This window comes from Meriones unguiculatus, chromosome 18 (genome assembly GCF_030254825.1).
Source record: "Meriones unguiculatus strain TT.TT164.6M chromosome 18, Bangor_MerUng_6.1, whole genome shotgun sequence".
NCBI classification, from domain to species: Eukaryota; Metazoa; Chordata; class Mammalia; order Rodentia; family Muridae; genus Meriones; species Meriones unguiculatus.
The window spans coordinates 31,485,714-31,502,182 of NC_083365.1; the positions used below are offsets into that span (position 1 = coordinate 31,485,714).

General features: G+C 40.5%; 1 protein-coding gene across 2 annotated transcripts in view; it reads left to right on the forward strand.

Moving 5' to 3' along the window:
* Bbox1 (gamma-butyrobetaine hydroxylase 1) overlaps positions 1-16,469 on the forward strand; it is a 60,241-nt gene that overhangs the window by 16,332 nt on the left and 27,440 nt on the right. For both annotated transcript variants that reach the window (XM_060372240.1, XM_060372239.1), the window contains one exon: positions 14,730-14,928. In XM_060372240.1, coding sequence (XP_060228223.1) covers positions 14,730-14,928 — 199 coding nt within the window. The remainder of the gene's footprint in view (positions 1-14,729; positions 14,929-16,469) is intronic.

Consider the following 16,469-nt stretch of genomic DNA (forward strand, 5'->3'; position numbering starts at 1 on the left):
ATGCAACCAGACATGCTCTTCTCTGGGTCCAAAGCGGCTGACCCTGAGTGCAGTGCTTAGCCTCGCATCCTGAGCGTAACATTTTAGCTTTTTATGGTATCCAACCATGCTTGGGGAGAATGTCCTGCTTCCATGGCTGTAAAGGCCTGCCAAGTTGGGCGATTTGCCATGGGGTATCAATTTGCTCCTGCACAAGGTCACTCTACCAGAGTGGACACAGGACTAGCCACAGGATTATCATCATGGATTGCTGCAGCCATGAATCATCTGAAGGAATGGGCGGGCATGGGAGCATTAGCAGGCCTTCTGGTGTTGGTCTCCTTGGTTTGCCTGTGGTATATATGCAAGATTAGAGTCTCACAACAGTGTGATGCAGCCATGATCATTCAAGAGATGACTCTTAACCTCTGAGCCAACTCTCCAGCACAGAAAATTGAGATGTTTTATAAAAGGAAATTCTTTTTTTTAAAAAAAGAAAATCTCTCTATTGAGCCAGTCTGTTTTATTTTTTCAACAATGAAAACTGAGAACATTTCATACCAAAAATCACTGACTCTCAACTACCAGGCCACTTTTACTGCAGAACTGTTCTGTGCCATGTGCATCATTATGGACGGTAACTGCTCTGTCCATTGCTAGAATCCCTTCTTTGTTTAAAAGGTACACGCCTCATGAAGTGAAAACTCACAAGTAGCTGTCAGAGCCCTCTCAGATCTACTTTTACTTAGGAAGTATTTGTACAGAGCATGGTTTCTCGAGGAAAACTATGTTGACCTAATTTTCTTATAGTTCAGGAAAAGTAGTTGGTTTAGCGCAGTGAATATATTTACAAAACCTTGTCAAAAAGCAAGAATCACATATGTGTGATTTTCTTTTTAATTAGCAAGAGATGCCATGGTACAGTTGCCTAACTTGTGTGATATAAGCCCAAACCATTCTTGACCAGCTGTGGGGTGATGAAACATGGGTGCCAGCTCTACTATCATGTCCTTCATCCTATACACTTTTTCCACTCTCGGGCCGCTCTTTTTTTATTTTTATTAATTACACTTTATTCACTTCGAATCCCCCCATAAGCTCCTCCTTCTTCCCCTCCCAGTCCCACCCTCCCTCCGCCTTCTTCACGCATGCCCCTCCCCAAGTCCACTGATAGGGGAGGTCCTCCTCTCCTTCTTTCTGATCCTAGTCTATCAGGTCTCATCAGGAGTGGCTGCATTGTCATCTTCTGTGGCCTGGTAAGGCTGCTCCCCCCTCAGGGGGAGGTGATCAAAGAGCAGATCAGGCTGCTCTTTTATCTCCACTTGTTTAAGAATTTTCTGTATGTGTCACTGAGATTAATGTTTATTAAGTATTGATGTATTTAGTCTCAGCAATAAATAAGGTCAGTAGAAATTTAAAACTAGTTCAGAAAGTAACAGAACCAAAAGTTGACTAAAGAGTATTTGCATTAATGAACACCTGCCTCCTCTTTCTGTGCTCACTGTGGTGTGTGTGATGTGTGTGTGTGTGTGTGTGTGTGTGTGCACTAAGTATGTTGCTACTAAATACATTGTATTGAATGGTCGTTGTCTGCTCCACTTGATAATTAAATCTAGATAAATAACCATTTCAGTCATAGATTTTGCTGATTGGGTATTTACATTGTACATTTATTAATTGTTCATCCTGATAGGTGACTATTGAAAAATAGGCTCCATATACTGGGGTTGAAAATGCAATAGGGAGCCAAACAGGGAAAGCCTTTACCCCTTAGGAGTTAAATTTTCATGGTGGAAGAGAACAAAAATATGTCCAGTATTATCTGCAGTTCCTCAAAGAGCGATAAACACAGAGATGCAATCAAGTTGGTGAGAGTGGTAGGAAGAGGGCCTGAGATGTCCTTCCTGAGTTCTTGTACTTATTACACTGAAATAAGAAAAGGCATCTTCTGAGACCAAAATAAAAAAGTGTGAGAACGTGAGACTAGACAATGTGATAAACAGCAAGAAGAGTTTGTGTATTTTTAACTGTAAATGAGTGGCCATGGAATGAGACCAGTCACTCTAGTCTGTTTTCCTGTAGACTCAGACAGGACTTGCAGCTCAAAGGCAGATGCAAGCAGGCAGGGGAGCCTCTGTGTTCTTCACTGGCATTCTCTCATTCTATTTTCACAGCTCGGGCAGTTATTTTCATACCATGTTATCCAGATAGAGGCTGAACATAGAGTCTCTTGCCTCCCAAAGTCAGACACAAATGGAGAGCACTGAATCCAAATCTCAAGTCATTTGCTTTCACACAAGGTCCCTGTCACACGGGACCTGCGTTCTCTCTAAGTGAACTTGCGAGTTTTGCAGTGAGCCAGTTTCAGAAACAAAGTATGTGAGGAACAGGAGGAGAATACTCAGGTAACACTCAGTTGGTATCTTTCTGGTTAACAGGAGAGCTAAGAGGAGCAAAAGAAGTTAAAGCTGCTGAAAAGCAATATAAGCTTATTAGCAAAATTATAGCAGTGAGCTCATTGCGGGGGGGGGCATGAAACAGACCAGTTACAACCATGTTCCATTGAGGAAATCAGGAGACTTTTGCACACTGGAGCACAGCATCCAGAAGAAAACGAAGAAAGCTACAGATAGCATCTCACAAGCCATGAGGTACTATGGGGAGAAAGGAGTTAGTCACCTTAGAGAAATAGCACAGCCGGTATCTTTTTTTTTCTTTTTCTTTTATTAATTACAGTTTATTCACTTTGTATCCCCCCTGTAGCTCCCTCTCTCCTCCCCTCCTAATTCCACCCACCCTCCCTCTTCCCTACCTGTGCCCCTCCCCCGGTCCACTGATAAAGGTAGTCCTCCTCCTCTTCCCTCTGATCCTAGTCTATCAGGTCTCATCAGGAGTGGCTGCATTGTCTTCCTCTGTGGCCTGATAAGACTGCTCCCCCTTCAGGGGGAAGTGATCAAAGAGCAGGCCAATCAGTTCATGTCAGACACAGTCCCTGACCCCATTACTATGAACCCATTTGGACACTGAAATGCCATGGGCAACCTCAGTTCAGGGGTTCCGGGCCATCTCCATGAGTGGTCTTTGGCTGGAGTATCAGTCTCAGAAAAGACTCCTGTGCCTAGACTTTTTGGTTCTGTTGCTCTCCTTGTGGAACTCCTGTCCCCTCCAGGTCTTTCTAGTTCCCCCTTCTTTCATAAGATTCCCTGCACTCTGCCAAGGTTTGGTTATGAGTCTCAGCATCTGCTTTGATACCCTGCAGGGTAGAGCCTTTCAGAGGCCCTCCATGGTAGGCTCCTGTCCTGTTCCCTGTTTTCTCCCTCCTCCGATGTCCATTCTGTTTGCCTTTCTGAATGGAGACTGAGCTTCTTAACCAGAGTCCTCTTTCTTGATTAGCTTCCTTGGGTGTACAGATTTTAATATGTTTATCCTATATTATATGTCTAGTATCCACTTATGAGTGAGTATATTCCCTGTGTTTCTTTCTGCTTGTGGGATACCTCACTCAGGATGATCTTTTCCAGCTCCCACCATTTACCTGCAAATTTCATGATTTCCTTGTTTTTTATTGCTGAGTAATATTCCATTGTGTGGATATACTATAATTTCTGTATCCATTCCTCAACTGAGAGGCATCTGGCAGAGCAGGTATCTTTATGACATCTCTGATTTCTGTACTGGGTATTTTAAATATACAACTGGAGGGATTCTGCTTCTTTGTTTTTTGTTTTTTGTTTGTTTTGTTTTTAAGATGGCAGCACTGAAAAGATGACTCAGCAGATAAGTGGGCCTCCTGCTCTTCCAGAGAACCAGGGAAGTTCAGTTCCCAGCTCCCAAATTGGGCAGCCCACAACTCTAACTGTAACTCCAGCCCCAAAGTGTAACTCCCACCCAAGAAAATCTGACACACATGCCTCTGTGGGAATCCATACACGAGTAGAACATACACACATGCAAGCTCGCATGCACACACACTTGCACATGCACATAGTCACATGAAAACAGATCTTTAAAAGAAAGGTGAGAAACAGACTGTGTTTCTGCCTAAGGAGGGAGTCTGTGAAATTTGAAGTTTATCTGAAGTTTGCTGTTCCATACATACACATGCATGCCAAGCAATGAAGATCTAAGCAGTGTTCGGTAACCTTTTTTGGGGGGATGGGGGGTGTCTTCTGAGATAACCACAGAAACGACACAGAGTAAGGTGGAATTATCTATTTCCTCTGCCTACTCTAAGGAAATTTTGGATAACAATTCCTTTTCCTGGCATCTTTTTGAGCTGATTTCTCATCAGTATACAACCCTCCTCAATGTCTGGAGTCAGAGAAGCTATGTGTTTCTGTTCAGACACAGGTTATCTGTGTGGTGTTGGGCACTTATCTAGGTTATGTCTCCTGTGTCCTTATCTATAAATGAGAGCAAAGACAGTGCATACACTATGGTGCTGTTTGAGGATTTCATGAATTGATCAATGTCTAGTGCTTAGAAGAATGCCTGAAATCCTAAGACAACCTATTCATGCCAATAGGTTGCTTTATGTGTTGTAATCTCCAGATAGGTAGCCATTCTTTTCACAGGGTTATGCATATAGAATACTTCAGGGCCATAAAAATAAAAAATGTGTTTCTCTTATTTTAAGGAGCATAAACTTCTTTAGAAGCTTCCTTTATATATTCATACACTTTACTCTAGACATTAGAGTTGGGCTGGAGAGATGGCTCCATGCTTAAGAACACTGGCTGCAAATGTCCTTGTTGTATACTTGAGCATATTTTGGATGCCTAGGAGTGGCATAGATGGATCTTGGAGTAGCACTATTCCTAGTTTTCTGAGTTCTAGTTTTCTGTGCCATATTGATTTCCAAATTGGTTGTACAAGTTTACATTCCTACCAGCAATGGAGGAGGGTTCCCCTTTCTCCACATCCTCTCCAGCATGTGTTGTCACTTGAATTTTTGATCTTAGCCATTCTTATAGGTATAAGGTGAAATCTCAGCGTCATTTTGATTTGCATTTCCTTGATGACTAAGAATGTTTCTTTGCCTTTCGGTATTCCATTGTTGAGAATTCTCTGTTTAGCTCTGTACCCCATTTTTAAATTGGATTACTTGATTTGTTGCTGCTTAACTTCTTGAGTTCTTTATTTATTCTGGATATTAGCCCTCTGTCAGATGTAGGGTTGAAAAGACCATGCATGGAGATAACCTAGAACCCCTGAACAAATGTAGCACATGGAAGCTCAGTCTCCAAGTGGGTGACCCAGTAAGGGGAGTTCCCTCTTTGGAAAATAGGGAACTCAGTCAAAAAAACTATCTATGTTCATGAATGTAATCTTTTTTAACAAATAGATGTTGAATAACATTTCCACATGAAAAGATAAGCACTGTGGTATGTACCAAGCCTGAGCCAAGAAGAAAGACACCTCACCTCTGCTTAGTAGACCAAGTAGGACACTTCAGAGGCTATTGATCCATTTCAACCCATAAATGCAAGAAACGCCTTCCTGTAAAGCTACCAGTCTTCCTCCGTGTATGAAAGAATATTCCTACCTAGAAAGACCCAGAAGTGGATGCCAGGATGAGGAGCCCTCAAGCAATGAAGAGTGGTCTTATATTTGCTCCCTATCCAAAACACTAAGAATGTATACAGTACTGTCTCCATGAGGTCCCACACTAGTAAACACTGTTGTCAATAGCAACAGACCGTAAACTACCAGCCTTTTCAATGGTTTTCTTCCCTCTCGGTGCTTCCAGGGTCTGTACCACACTTCTTGTCTTCAAAGCCTCTTCTCATCTAAATGTTGAGAGGAAAAGTGACCAGAATATATAGACTTCACAAGACAAGAATCAAAAGTGTACAAGACCCATTCACCAAAAGAGAGAAGCCCTGTTTTTCACCTCTGACTTCTCTCTTCTACTAGAAATCAGAATTGGATTTTAGTGGAGTCCTTAGAAGTCATTCATAAGAAAAACAATTATTATGTAATTACTGTAAAATGAAATGTAGTTAACATACCATGAAGATACTGAGAAAAGAGTAAAAACTGTAACGGCTGCTGTGTACTTTAGATAAGCCATTTCAGAGCCAAAAGCCCAGCATGGGGCAGAAGGATAGGGGCTCCTAAATTTTTGAAATAACACTTTGAAAACCAGCTCTCTGTGCTCATGAATCTTTAGCTAAAGAGCTTCTTTGTGTCTTTCCCTTTCTGACATATAACTCAGGCCCCAGGAATGTGATGTTTAGCCTGCCTTAGGAATGATTACACAAACAGTTCCTTGAAACCCGCCATGCAGCCTGATCATAAATTTTATGATGTGTGAAGCGCATGTTCAAGGAAGTATTCATTAGTAAGGCCATAAGTTAAATGAGGAAGGGTGGCCCATACCTTACATATTCCATCATTTCCATTCTGTTTATGTATCCAGACTCAAGTGTGAACTTAAATTTGTTTCTAATGTATTTTCCTGACAAATGTTTTATTCTAGTCAAATGTATTTTCTTTTGGATCCCCTGATGGTTCTCCTTTGCAATTAGAGGAAAAGAGGAACATGTTTTGAAATCACTCTCTGCATGTCGGTGTTTAATATTCTGTGCAGGCATCACAGAGTGCTTTTTAAGGCAGATTTAGTGAAGCGTTACTTCTCACTTATAATTAGAATAACCTGTATTTAAGAGCATGGGTTGAATTTGTCAATCAGCGACTCATTGTACCATCAAGGGAAATCAAATTTTTTAAAAAGTTTTGACTTTATTATTATTATTATTATTTATAATTTTTTCACTTTGTATCCCAGCTGTAGCCCCCTCCCTCATCGATTCCCAGTCCCACTACCCTCCCTCCTTCCCTCTATGTCCCTCCCCTAGTCCACTGATAGGGGAGGTCCTCCTCCCCTAATATCAGACCCTAGCCTATCAGAACTCATCAGGACTGTCTGGATCCTCTCTCTGTGGCCTAGTAAGTCCATCTTGCCAAGGGGAGGTGAGAAGAGCAGAAAACTGAGTTAATACCAGAGACTGCTCCTGCTCCCCTTACTAGATGACCTCCATAGAGACTGAGTTCCCCATGGGCTACATCTGAGCAGGGGGATTAAGTCCTCTCCATGCATGGTCTGTGGTGTGTTATTATTATTGATTATTGACTTATCTTTTAGTTAAACAGCAGTTAATTCTAAAGCAGCTGTATACCCAAATCACACAAAGACTAGGATTTATTTAATTAACCTACAGCACAATCCTGGGGCAATAGTTATTTCATCCTAAACCTCCAAGCCCACATAGTTTCCTACCATTCAGATTTCACCCATTACACTTGCTTTTAGTCATATCTTAGGTCCGGTCCATCCCTCCTCATGGTTCCAGGACCTCTCCTGCTGATTCCTTCCTCTCTCACTCTCCTGCTTCCTTCCTCTCCCCTCCGGACTAGGATGTCCCACCATAATCTCACCATTGCACAGCACTGGCTAGTTGGTTGTTTTATTGACAACACAGAGTACAAATGGTGGCATGTTTACACAACAAGAATATAATAAGCATCACAACACAAAGTCTGGATTGAAACCAAATAGTGGGGTAGAGAAATCAGCATTTGAATGAACAAGGGTAAATTGTATACATTCCAAAAGAACATTGTACCAACATTGGTCCTTGGCTGATTCACCAGTCTCTACAGGTTTGCAATTCCCATCAAAATACCAACACAATTTTTCACAGGCCTTGGGAAAAAAATTCTCAATTTTATGTGAAAATAAAAAAAAACCCAGAATAGCTAAAACCCTGTGCAATAAAAGATCTTCTGGAGGCATCTCCATCCCTGATCTCAAGCTGTCCTATAGACCAACAGTAATAAAAATGGCATGGTACTGGCAAAGAAAAAACTGGTGGATAAATAAAATCAAATAAGGTCCAGAAATAAATCCACACACCTACAGATACTTGATATTTGACAAAGAAGCCAAAACCATACAATGAAAAGCTTCTATAAAGCAAAGGAAACTGTCAACAGAATGACAGCCTACAGACTGGGAAAAGATCTTCACCAACCCTGCAAGTCACATTTTAAACCTTGTTATTGGGTTTATATTCTGTTACCAGTTCTGCAATGCCTTTGGCCTTTGGTCTCTGATTTCAGCAAGGCATTTGTAAGTAGTGCAAAATGAGGGATCTTATTTAAAAATTTTAAACTCTGTAGAACTTAAAAGCTAGATGAAGCATTTGCCTGTCCTCCAAGAGCTCTGGGCTCAATCTCAGCATCACAGAAAATAAAGAAAGATATGCATAACACTATGATAGTAAAATTTTGAAATTAGAAGCTGTATCTTGGACTGTGTTGGGTGTTGTGCTGACAATGACTTTTTACTGCAGTCTCTGCATAAATATAGTTAATTTTGCACATATCAAGAATAACATTTGTTTTAAAAATCTACAGCTTTCTGTATTATTAAACATCAGTGTATATGTTGTTTACTATGAAAAAAATTACTCATAAAATAAAATTTTATTAACCCATCCTTTAAATATGTATATTTTGTGTGTATATATTTAAATATGGATATTATTTATATACTATATGAGTGCATATGTATGGATACATATACATATATGTATATATGTGGATATATTTAGAACATGAGATCATAATCATATCAATTTTTTTCCTTTCTCTTTCTTCCCTCCATACTCTCCCATATACACTTCCTGGCTCTCTTTCAAATTCATAGCTTTTTTTTATTAATTGTTGTTACATACTTATGTGTGTATGTATGTATATACACATATATTCTTAAATGTAACCGGTTCCATATGTTAAATTTTACTTCTATGTATGTTTCCAGGGCTGACCACTTGGCACTGGATAGCCCATTGATGTGCTTTTCCCTAAGGAAGATGATTCTTCTTGCTCTCTGCATCTCTTAGTTGTCTGAAATTCTGTGACCTCATGGGCTTCCTCCTGTTCTACTTTAGCATGTCCATCTTTGTTGTCCTTGTTTAGCTCTTGTTGGTGAGATGCTATGAAGCTTCTGACATTATTGGGAGAGACTATCTTATAGCAAACTTTCTTATCCTCTGGGTCTTAGGCTACTGTGCCTTTTATAATTCATAAGTGCTAAAAGCACATACCCCACATATTTACTATGGAGATTAAAAGAAATTAAACTTTTAATTAAAAGCATCAAACCCTATGTATGACTCCTAGAAATTATCAGCAAACGTCAGTTGCTGCGTTGTCATTATAAATTACTATTTGCCATGCACTGTCGTCAACTCTCTGTATAATCTCATGACAGTCATGACAGTGTTACCAATGAGCAACAGAGAGTGTGTAGCAGTCCTTGCTAAACAGAGTAAACTGAAACTCAGAGTCCTAGGAACAAGCTGGTAAAAGGCAGAACAATAATTCAAAGCCAGGCCGTTCTGCCTTCATTTCCTCCCGCATCACGTTCTGTCTAACACAATACCAGTTGTATATAAGGGTTCAAATTTTAGTTAAAAATTAAAAGCAAAAAAATGAAAAAAAAATGTTTCCCATTTCTATCTCCATATAGCCAGTGACAGTATGTTGCTAGGAGCTATGGCATTGTGCCACCCAGTTATTTCCATTACTTAATTAAGTTCCACTAAACATTATCATGCTGTATCATCTGCCTGTGCTGCTTTAGTCACAATACAAAAAAAAATCTAAAAAGTATAATAATGCTCCTGTATAAATTATTCAACCTCTGTGGGGATTTCCATGGAGCTGGAAACTCAAGGAATCCTCCCTTGTAGTTGAGGCAATAGGAACTAGTAGGAAAAGAAATACCAAAGCCAAGATGAAAATGTCCCATAATTCTCTACTCTCACCCACTGCTGCTATTTTTATAGTTTCCTGATTCCTCTCTGAGGTTTTACAACCTTTAAAGTGTTTACTCTCACTTTCTGTATATAGTCCAGATGAGTTTCATTATCTATGCCCACAACACTAATTATTTTTCCTCAGAAAAATTCCTTCTAACTGAAAACAAAATAGCCTTTCTATGCTATTTCTGGAGACTTCTCAGTCACTACAACTGGAAATTGAAAATGCAATAAACAAATGACAATGGCAAACCAATGAGACACATAATTCAATATCCAAAACAAAACCAAGTAGATTGCTTGTTTGTAAAGAGTCTCTTTCATACAGAGCCAACTGTGGTTTTAGAATACTTAGGGCATAGGAATAGTCCTGGGAAACAATTATGTATAATAAAAGAATAGTTATCATAGAAAGCATCGGATGGGAATGAGATCAGGTCCTTTGCATTATTGTGAACATATTTCTACTATGCCTTCAATCATACAATGTTATAATCAGCAATGTCTTAAAATACTGGGTTGGAATGGAAAAAAAAAAAGGAGATAAGCTAATATCTCCAGGGTAGCTGAAACACTCAAAAAATACCATCAATATCCTAAACAGAGCCTGATGGCTTAGGCCTGTAACCCCAGCTATACCAGAGGCTGGGGATGAAGAAGGTTCAATAGAATGATACCTTGTCTCCAAAAATTAAAAAAAAAAGGAACAGGGACAATCAGGGGCTCTATTTCAGTGATAGAGCCCAAGACCCTAGACAAAATAATCCTCCTCCCCGCAATTGCTCTCCCGACAGCCCCTTGTCCCATTGTCTTTCATTGCTTCAAGCAAGGTGTCCTGGCTCCGGGTCTAGCCTGCTTATCTTTGCCAAGATGAGTTGCTTGTTCTTCTTCTCCTCCTTCTTCTTCTTCTTCTTCTTCTTCTTCTTCTTCTTCTTCTTCTTCTTCTTCTTCTTCTTCTCCTCCTCCTCCTCCTCCTCCTCCTCCTCCTCCTCCTCCTCCTTCTTCTTTTTATTTATTTGTTTATTACAGTTTATTCACTTTGTATCCAGCTGTAGCCCCCTCCCTCGTTTCCTCCCAGTCCACCCTCCCTCTTCTGCCCTTATATAGAGGTCCAATGGGCTATCGATTGCACCACAGAGCCAGGCTTGTTATTGTTTTTGTCCCCTACTGGGGGGAAAAAACAGAATTATGAGGAGACATTAGGAATATCTATCTAGGTGTCAGCTGGGTTCTAAAACTCTTATGATAAAATATCTGAGGCTGTAGAGTTTTATTTCATGATAAATAATATTTCTGGGTTTTCATTTTTTTTTGGGGGGACAGGGCCTCTCTATGTAGCCACTACGAGGCTCACTATGTAGACCAGGCTACCCTTACATTCATACAATCTATGTCTGCTTCCCTCCTGAGAGCTGAGATGAAAGGCATATGCCATCACATTCTGCTAATACTAAATAATGCTACCATAGCCCAAGAGAATTAATAGGAATGCCCAATTCATAGTTTTAATTTACTTCTTAGAAATTCTAGTTCAATATGTAAGTTGTTATACTTAATAACCAAGAAATGTGGATGTTATATGCATTAACAGCTTCATTAGGTCTTCCTAAACACACACACAACTCATTCCTGCAAATACTCTCCTGTAACTGCTAGGAGAGTAGCAAATGATTCTCTGAATCTGCATACACACTCTCACTGCCAAAATTACTATTCCCTAAAAGGGTTTCTATTACAACAGAAATAGCTATATTGACTTAAAAGAGGAAATGACTCCTACTGACCCATTCTTTATTCTTAAACTAAAGGCTTTGGAGATGGCTTATCTATATAATGTATTACGTACTTGGAGAAACAGCATTGATCAGGATGATGGTGAGACACTGAGTTCACTCTCATCCTTTTACTTTTAGGAGGGACTGCTATACTGAGGTTGTTTCTTTGCCAGTAAAGAAAGAGCATGAGTGGCTCAGGAAGCATTCCCTCTAAGCTCCACTTTCTTTAGGAGACTACGGATTGCACCTCCATCATTTTTTTATGTCTGTTTTCTCAAGCAAACATATTTCTGAGCATTTCATAAATCATCAAGAATGAGAGAACAAAGGAAAGGCATCTGACCTTATTTCCTTTGACACTGCCAACCAAGGGTCTGTGCATCCCAGGGACACACTTTCATCATGCTTACCCCAGAGAACAGCTTGATCATAGAGACGGCTTCCAAGCAGAAAAAAATTAGAAGAAAAAGAAGCCGTACGTACCCTTCCACCAGAATAGTCATAAAGTTGTTCTAGTGCAGAAACCTAATTTTATTAGTTTGGAGTCAGATGGTATAACCTGCCATTACGCATACAATATCTCACTGTTGTTTTTAGTTACCGCCTAAGTTGGAACAACATAATCTAGAGGAGTTTTTATTATTATTATTATTATTATTTTCTGTTTTTTTCTTTCATCAAAATATTATTTTATCAGTTTGTTTTATTTTTTTTTCAATGCTGTTTATTCAGGAACATTGAACAATCCTCGGACCCCGGGGAAAGCCAGCCCACAGCTTAAATAGCCTCTGGGTAGCCAACCCAGGCGTGCCACGGGGGCAATGCAGATAGGTCCACATACATGGAAGCAAGCCAGATCCTCGGCCTTAGCCAAATGTGGAGTTGTTCGTGACAGAGAGCACTCACCATCGGGAAGGTGGAAGGCGGAAACCAGCTCCATCTTTAAGGCATAGCATTCCGCAGCTCTCTACAGTTCCCCCTTTTTGTTTTAGACGCATCAGGCAAGAGTAGAGGTCTGATCTCTGATATTAGAAATAAATTGGGACTTTGTACAGATGTTCATTTAGGTGTCATCCACCCAAAGAGCATCAGACCCGTCCGATACCTTTTTCTCAGAGGCGGGACCTGGGGCATCAACCCGCATGCAATCAGACATGCTCTTCTCTGGGTCCAAAGCGGCTGACCCTGAGTGCAGTGCTTAGCCTCGCATCCTGAGCGTATCATTTTAGCTTTTTATGGTATCCAACCATGCTTGGGGAGAATGTCCTGCTTCAATGGCTGTAAAGGCCTGAATGATCATGGCTGCATCACACTGTTGTGAGACTCTAATCTTGCATATATACCACAGGCAAACCAAGGAGACCAACACCAGAAGGCCTGCTAACACTCCCATGCCTGCCCATTCCTTCAGATGATTCATGGCTGCAGCAATCCATGTTGATAATCCTGTGGCTAGTCCTGCGTCCACTCTGGTAGAATTTACTGTGACAATGGCCACTCTCAGCTGCTCCATCGTAGTATCGAATTCTCCAGTCCAATTACCTAAAATATAGCTAGACAATTGTTTAGACAAATTTGCAGCACAGGAAAAATTCTCATGTTGTATGCTAGTGACACAGAGTCCAGCATACTTTCATTGACAGCCAGGTTGAGCGATTTGCCATAGGGTATCAATTTGCTCCTGCAAGAGGTCAATCCTCTGATTGAACACCATCAAGCTTCCTTTTAGTTGAGCATTAATTCCTTTATGTACAACTAAGGCATGAGCTACATTGGCTAAATGATTATTCAGCATCTGAGCAGTCTGCCCAGTATGACTCATGGCTAATGCCCTGGTGGTAGCTCCAACAGCCGTCAATGAGATGGTAGTAACAATGGTGGCTGTAGTTCCAAGATCCCTTTTCTGTCTGAAGAGAGTCATAGCGTGAGGGGCATCAATGGGCACAGGCACCCAGTGAGGCATGCGAGTAACCAGGGCATACCTAAATTTACTAGCATTCCAGCATTGGGCAAAAAAGCAAGTATCATTACCACAATTACTTGGCTCTATCTGGCTAATAATGAATAAAAATGGGGGATATAGACAAACAGGTGTGGGCTTATAGGAAATATTATGAGAAGCCTTAACCCCTCGTTGGAACATCCTGCGTCAGTTCTAGAACTAGCAGTGGTGGTGTCCGAGGTCTGAGTAGGTTCAGGAGACCATTGCCCCCAGGGGCAAGACGTGCTCCATGCCAATTGACTAACTCCATGTTTTCCTCCAATTTTGAAAGTCATTTAAGGTTCTTAAATTATTTTTTCCCTTTTTTCTTAAATTTTTCATCAATTACACTTTATTCATTCTGCATCCCCCCATAAGCCCCTCCCTCCTCTCCTCCCAATCCCACCCTCCCTCCTCCCTCTGCTTGCATGCCACTCCCCAAGTCCACTAATAGGGGAGGTTCTCCTCTTCTTTCTGATCTCAGTCTGTCAGTTCACATCAAAAGTGACTGTATTGTCCTCTACTGTGGCCTGGTAAGGCTGCTCCCCGCCCCCCAGAGGGAGGTGATCAAAGAGCAGGCCAATCAGATTATGTCAGAGGCAGTCCCTCTTCACATTACTATGTAACCCAATTGGACTCTGAACTGCCCTGGGCTACATCTGTGCAGGGGTTCTAGGTTATCTCCATGAATAGTCCTTGGTTGGAGTATGAGTCTCTGGGAAGTTCCCTATGTTCAAATTTTCTTGTTCTGTTGCTCTCCTTGTGGAGACCCTGTCCTCTCCAGCTCTTACTATTTCCCAGTTCTTACCTAAAAAATTTCCGTTCACCTGCCCAACAGTTGCCCATCCGGCTCAGCATCTGCTTTGATAGTCTGAAGGGCAGAGGCTTTCAGAGGCCCTCTGTGGTAGGTTCCTAGGTTGTTTCCTGTTTTCTTCTTCTTCTGATGTCCATCCTCTTTGCCTTGCTTGATGGGGATTGGACGTTTTAGTTAGGGTCCTCTCTCTTGCTTAGTTTCTTTAGATGCACAGGTTTTAGTGGGTTTGTCCTATGTTGTATGTCTATATGAGTGAGTATATACCATGTGTGTCTTTTTGCTTCTGGGACAACTCACTCAGGATGATCCTTTCCAGATCCCACCATTATTTTTATTTTCTTAATCCACAGAATGTCAGTACTGGGGCTCAGAGCTCCAGCTGCCAACTCTGAATTTTGAAGATGTGTTAAAAGATGATGAGCATGCATACAAATGGCTCTCCAGCCTCAAGAAAGTAGGCATTGTGAGACTCATTGGAGCAGCTGACAGACGCGGGGAGATCACAAAACTTGGGAAAAGAATTGGCTTCCTGTACCTCACATTTTATGGGTGAGTTGTCAGATGATTTGGCTTTACCATCGCAAATATAGTTGTATCTATTTCCAAGAGGGAGTAGGCTTTGATTGCAAGATAAATGTATTTATTCTTGTGCTTATATTGTAAAGAGGATTAGAAGTGAAAGAGACCTTCACAAGCCAAAGTATACACACTGGTAGCACACAGACATATTTACATGTGTTTGGTTTGGCACATAAGGTGTTAAAAGAAAACAGAATTAGTTGTCAACACTTTAAGACTCAGAGGCTTGAAATTTATGTGGACTTATCTTTTCTTGAAAAACTAGATCTAGAAACACTAAGCCTAAATCTAGCATGCCAGCAATCTACTGAGCGTAAACAGGCTGCACCTTGCATCATTTGATGACATCTTCTCCCTCCTCAGAGCAGCTAGGCTGTGATATCATAGGAGTATGTTGTCCCTAACACACAGTAAGATGTTCAAATGATCAGGAGCATTTGATAATCCATCATTTGTGTGAGTTTAATCATAGCAAAAGACTATGTCATGTTTGGTAATGGACAACATATTCCTGACCATTAGCATATGGATTGACTTACACTATTAGTATGTTTTCTTTATATAAAATGTATATCATCCTTTCATCTGCAAGAATTGATGGTTCCATGGAAATTGCAAAAAGAATAGGTAAATGAATGGGGAAAATATTTTAAATTATTAAGAGCCTTAAAGAATCAACTTATATTCCAAATTTTCATGAGTAATAATATAAAAAGGCAAAATATAAATCTAGGTTGCCTCTCCATGATCCAACTCTACTTCACTGTTAATAACATGAAGAAAATACATGAGAAAGTACTTTTGAGACTGAACTAAACAGAACACCTCAAAATAAATTTCTTGTAAGTTTTGCTTATTTTTCATTTACATATAATAAGCATTTGAGTCTATCCTAAAGCACTTCACAATCTTACAATAGAAACCAGTTTTGTGCACTTTTTGGAGCTTCCTAGCCCCACCCAAACCACTCACCCATCTGACTGGGGGTCAGAATCTTAATTTTGATTTTGGGTTTTACATCTGTTCTGCTTTTTTCTACAGGTCCTATAATGGGGTTTAATAACTTGGCCACTGATCTAATACTGTGAAATTTTTTTAATACATAGTTAAGGCCCATTGTCAAAACAGATCAAACCTGCTTTTCCTCCTGATTCCATTTACCCAAAACCTACACAACCAGCCAGAGTGACTGATCCTCCCCCACCACTCCTTGCTCATATGATCAAGCCTTCCCAGGATACCTCACACTGCACACACGGCCATGTATCTATTTCTTGCCACCTCACTACAACTGTCCCTATATGTTACCAGAGTTCTCTCCACATTTTCTGCATTTTTGATTCTCTAAGCTCAATAACCAGCAGAGGGTTTTGTTGTCGTGCTGGTTTGATTCTGTTTGCCTATTTCAGACTTGGGCTATTACTGCTGGTGTTAAGAGAGTGGGATAAATCGAACATAAACTGAACACTTGCTTTAGTTATCTTCTTTTATTCTCCTCTTCTCGGTAATGT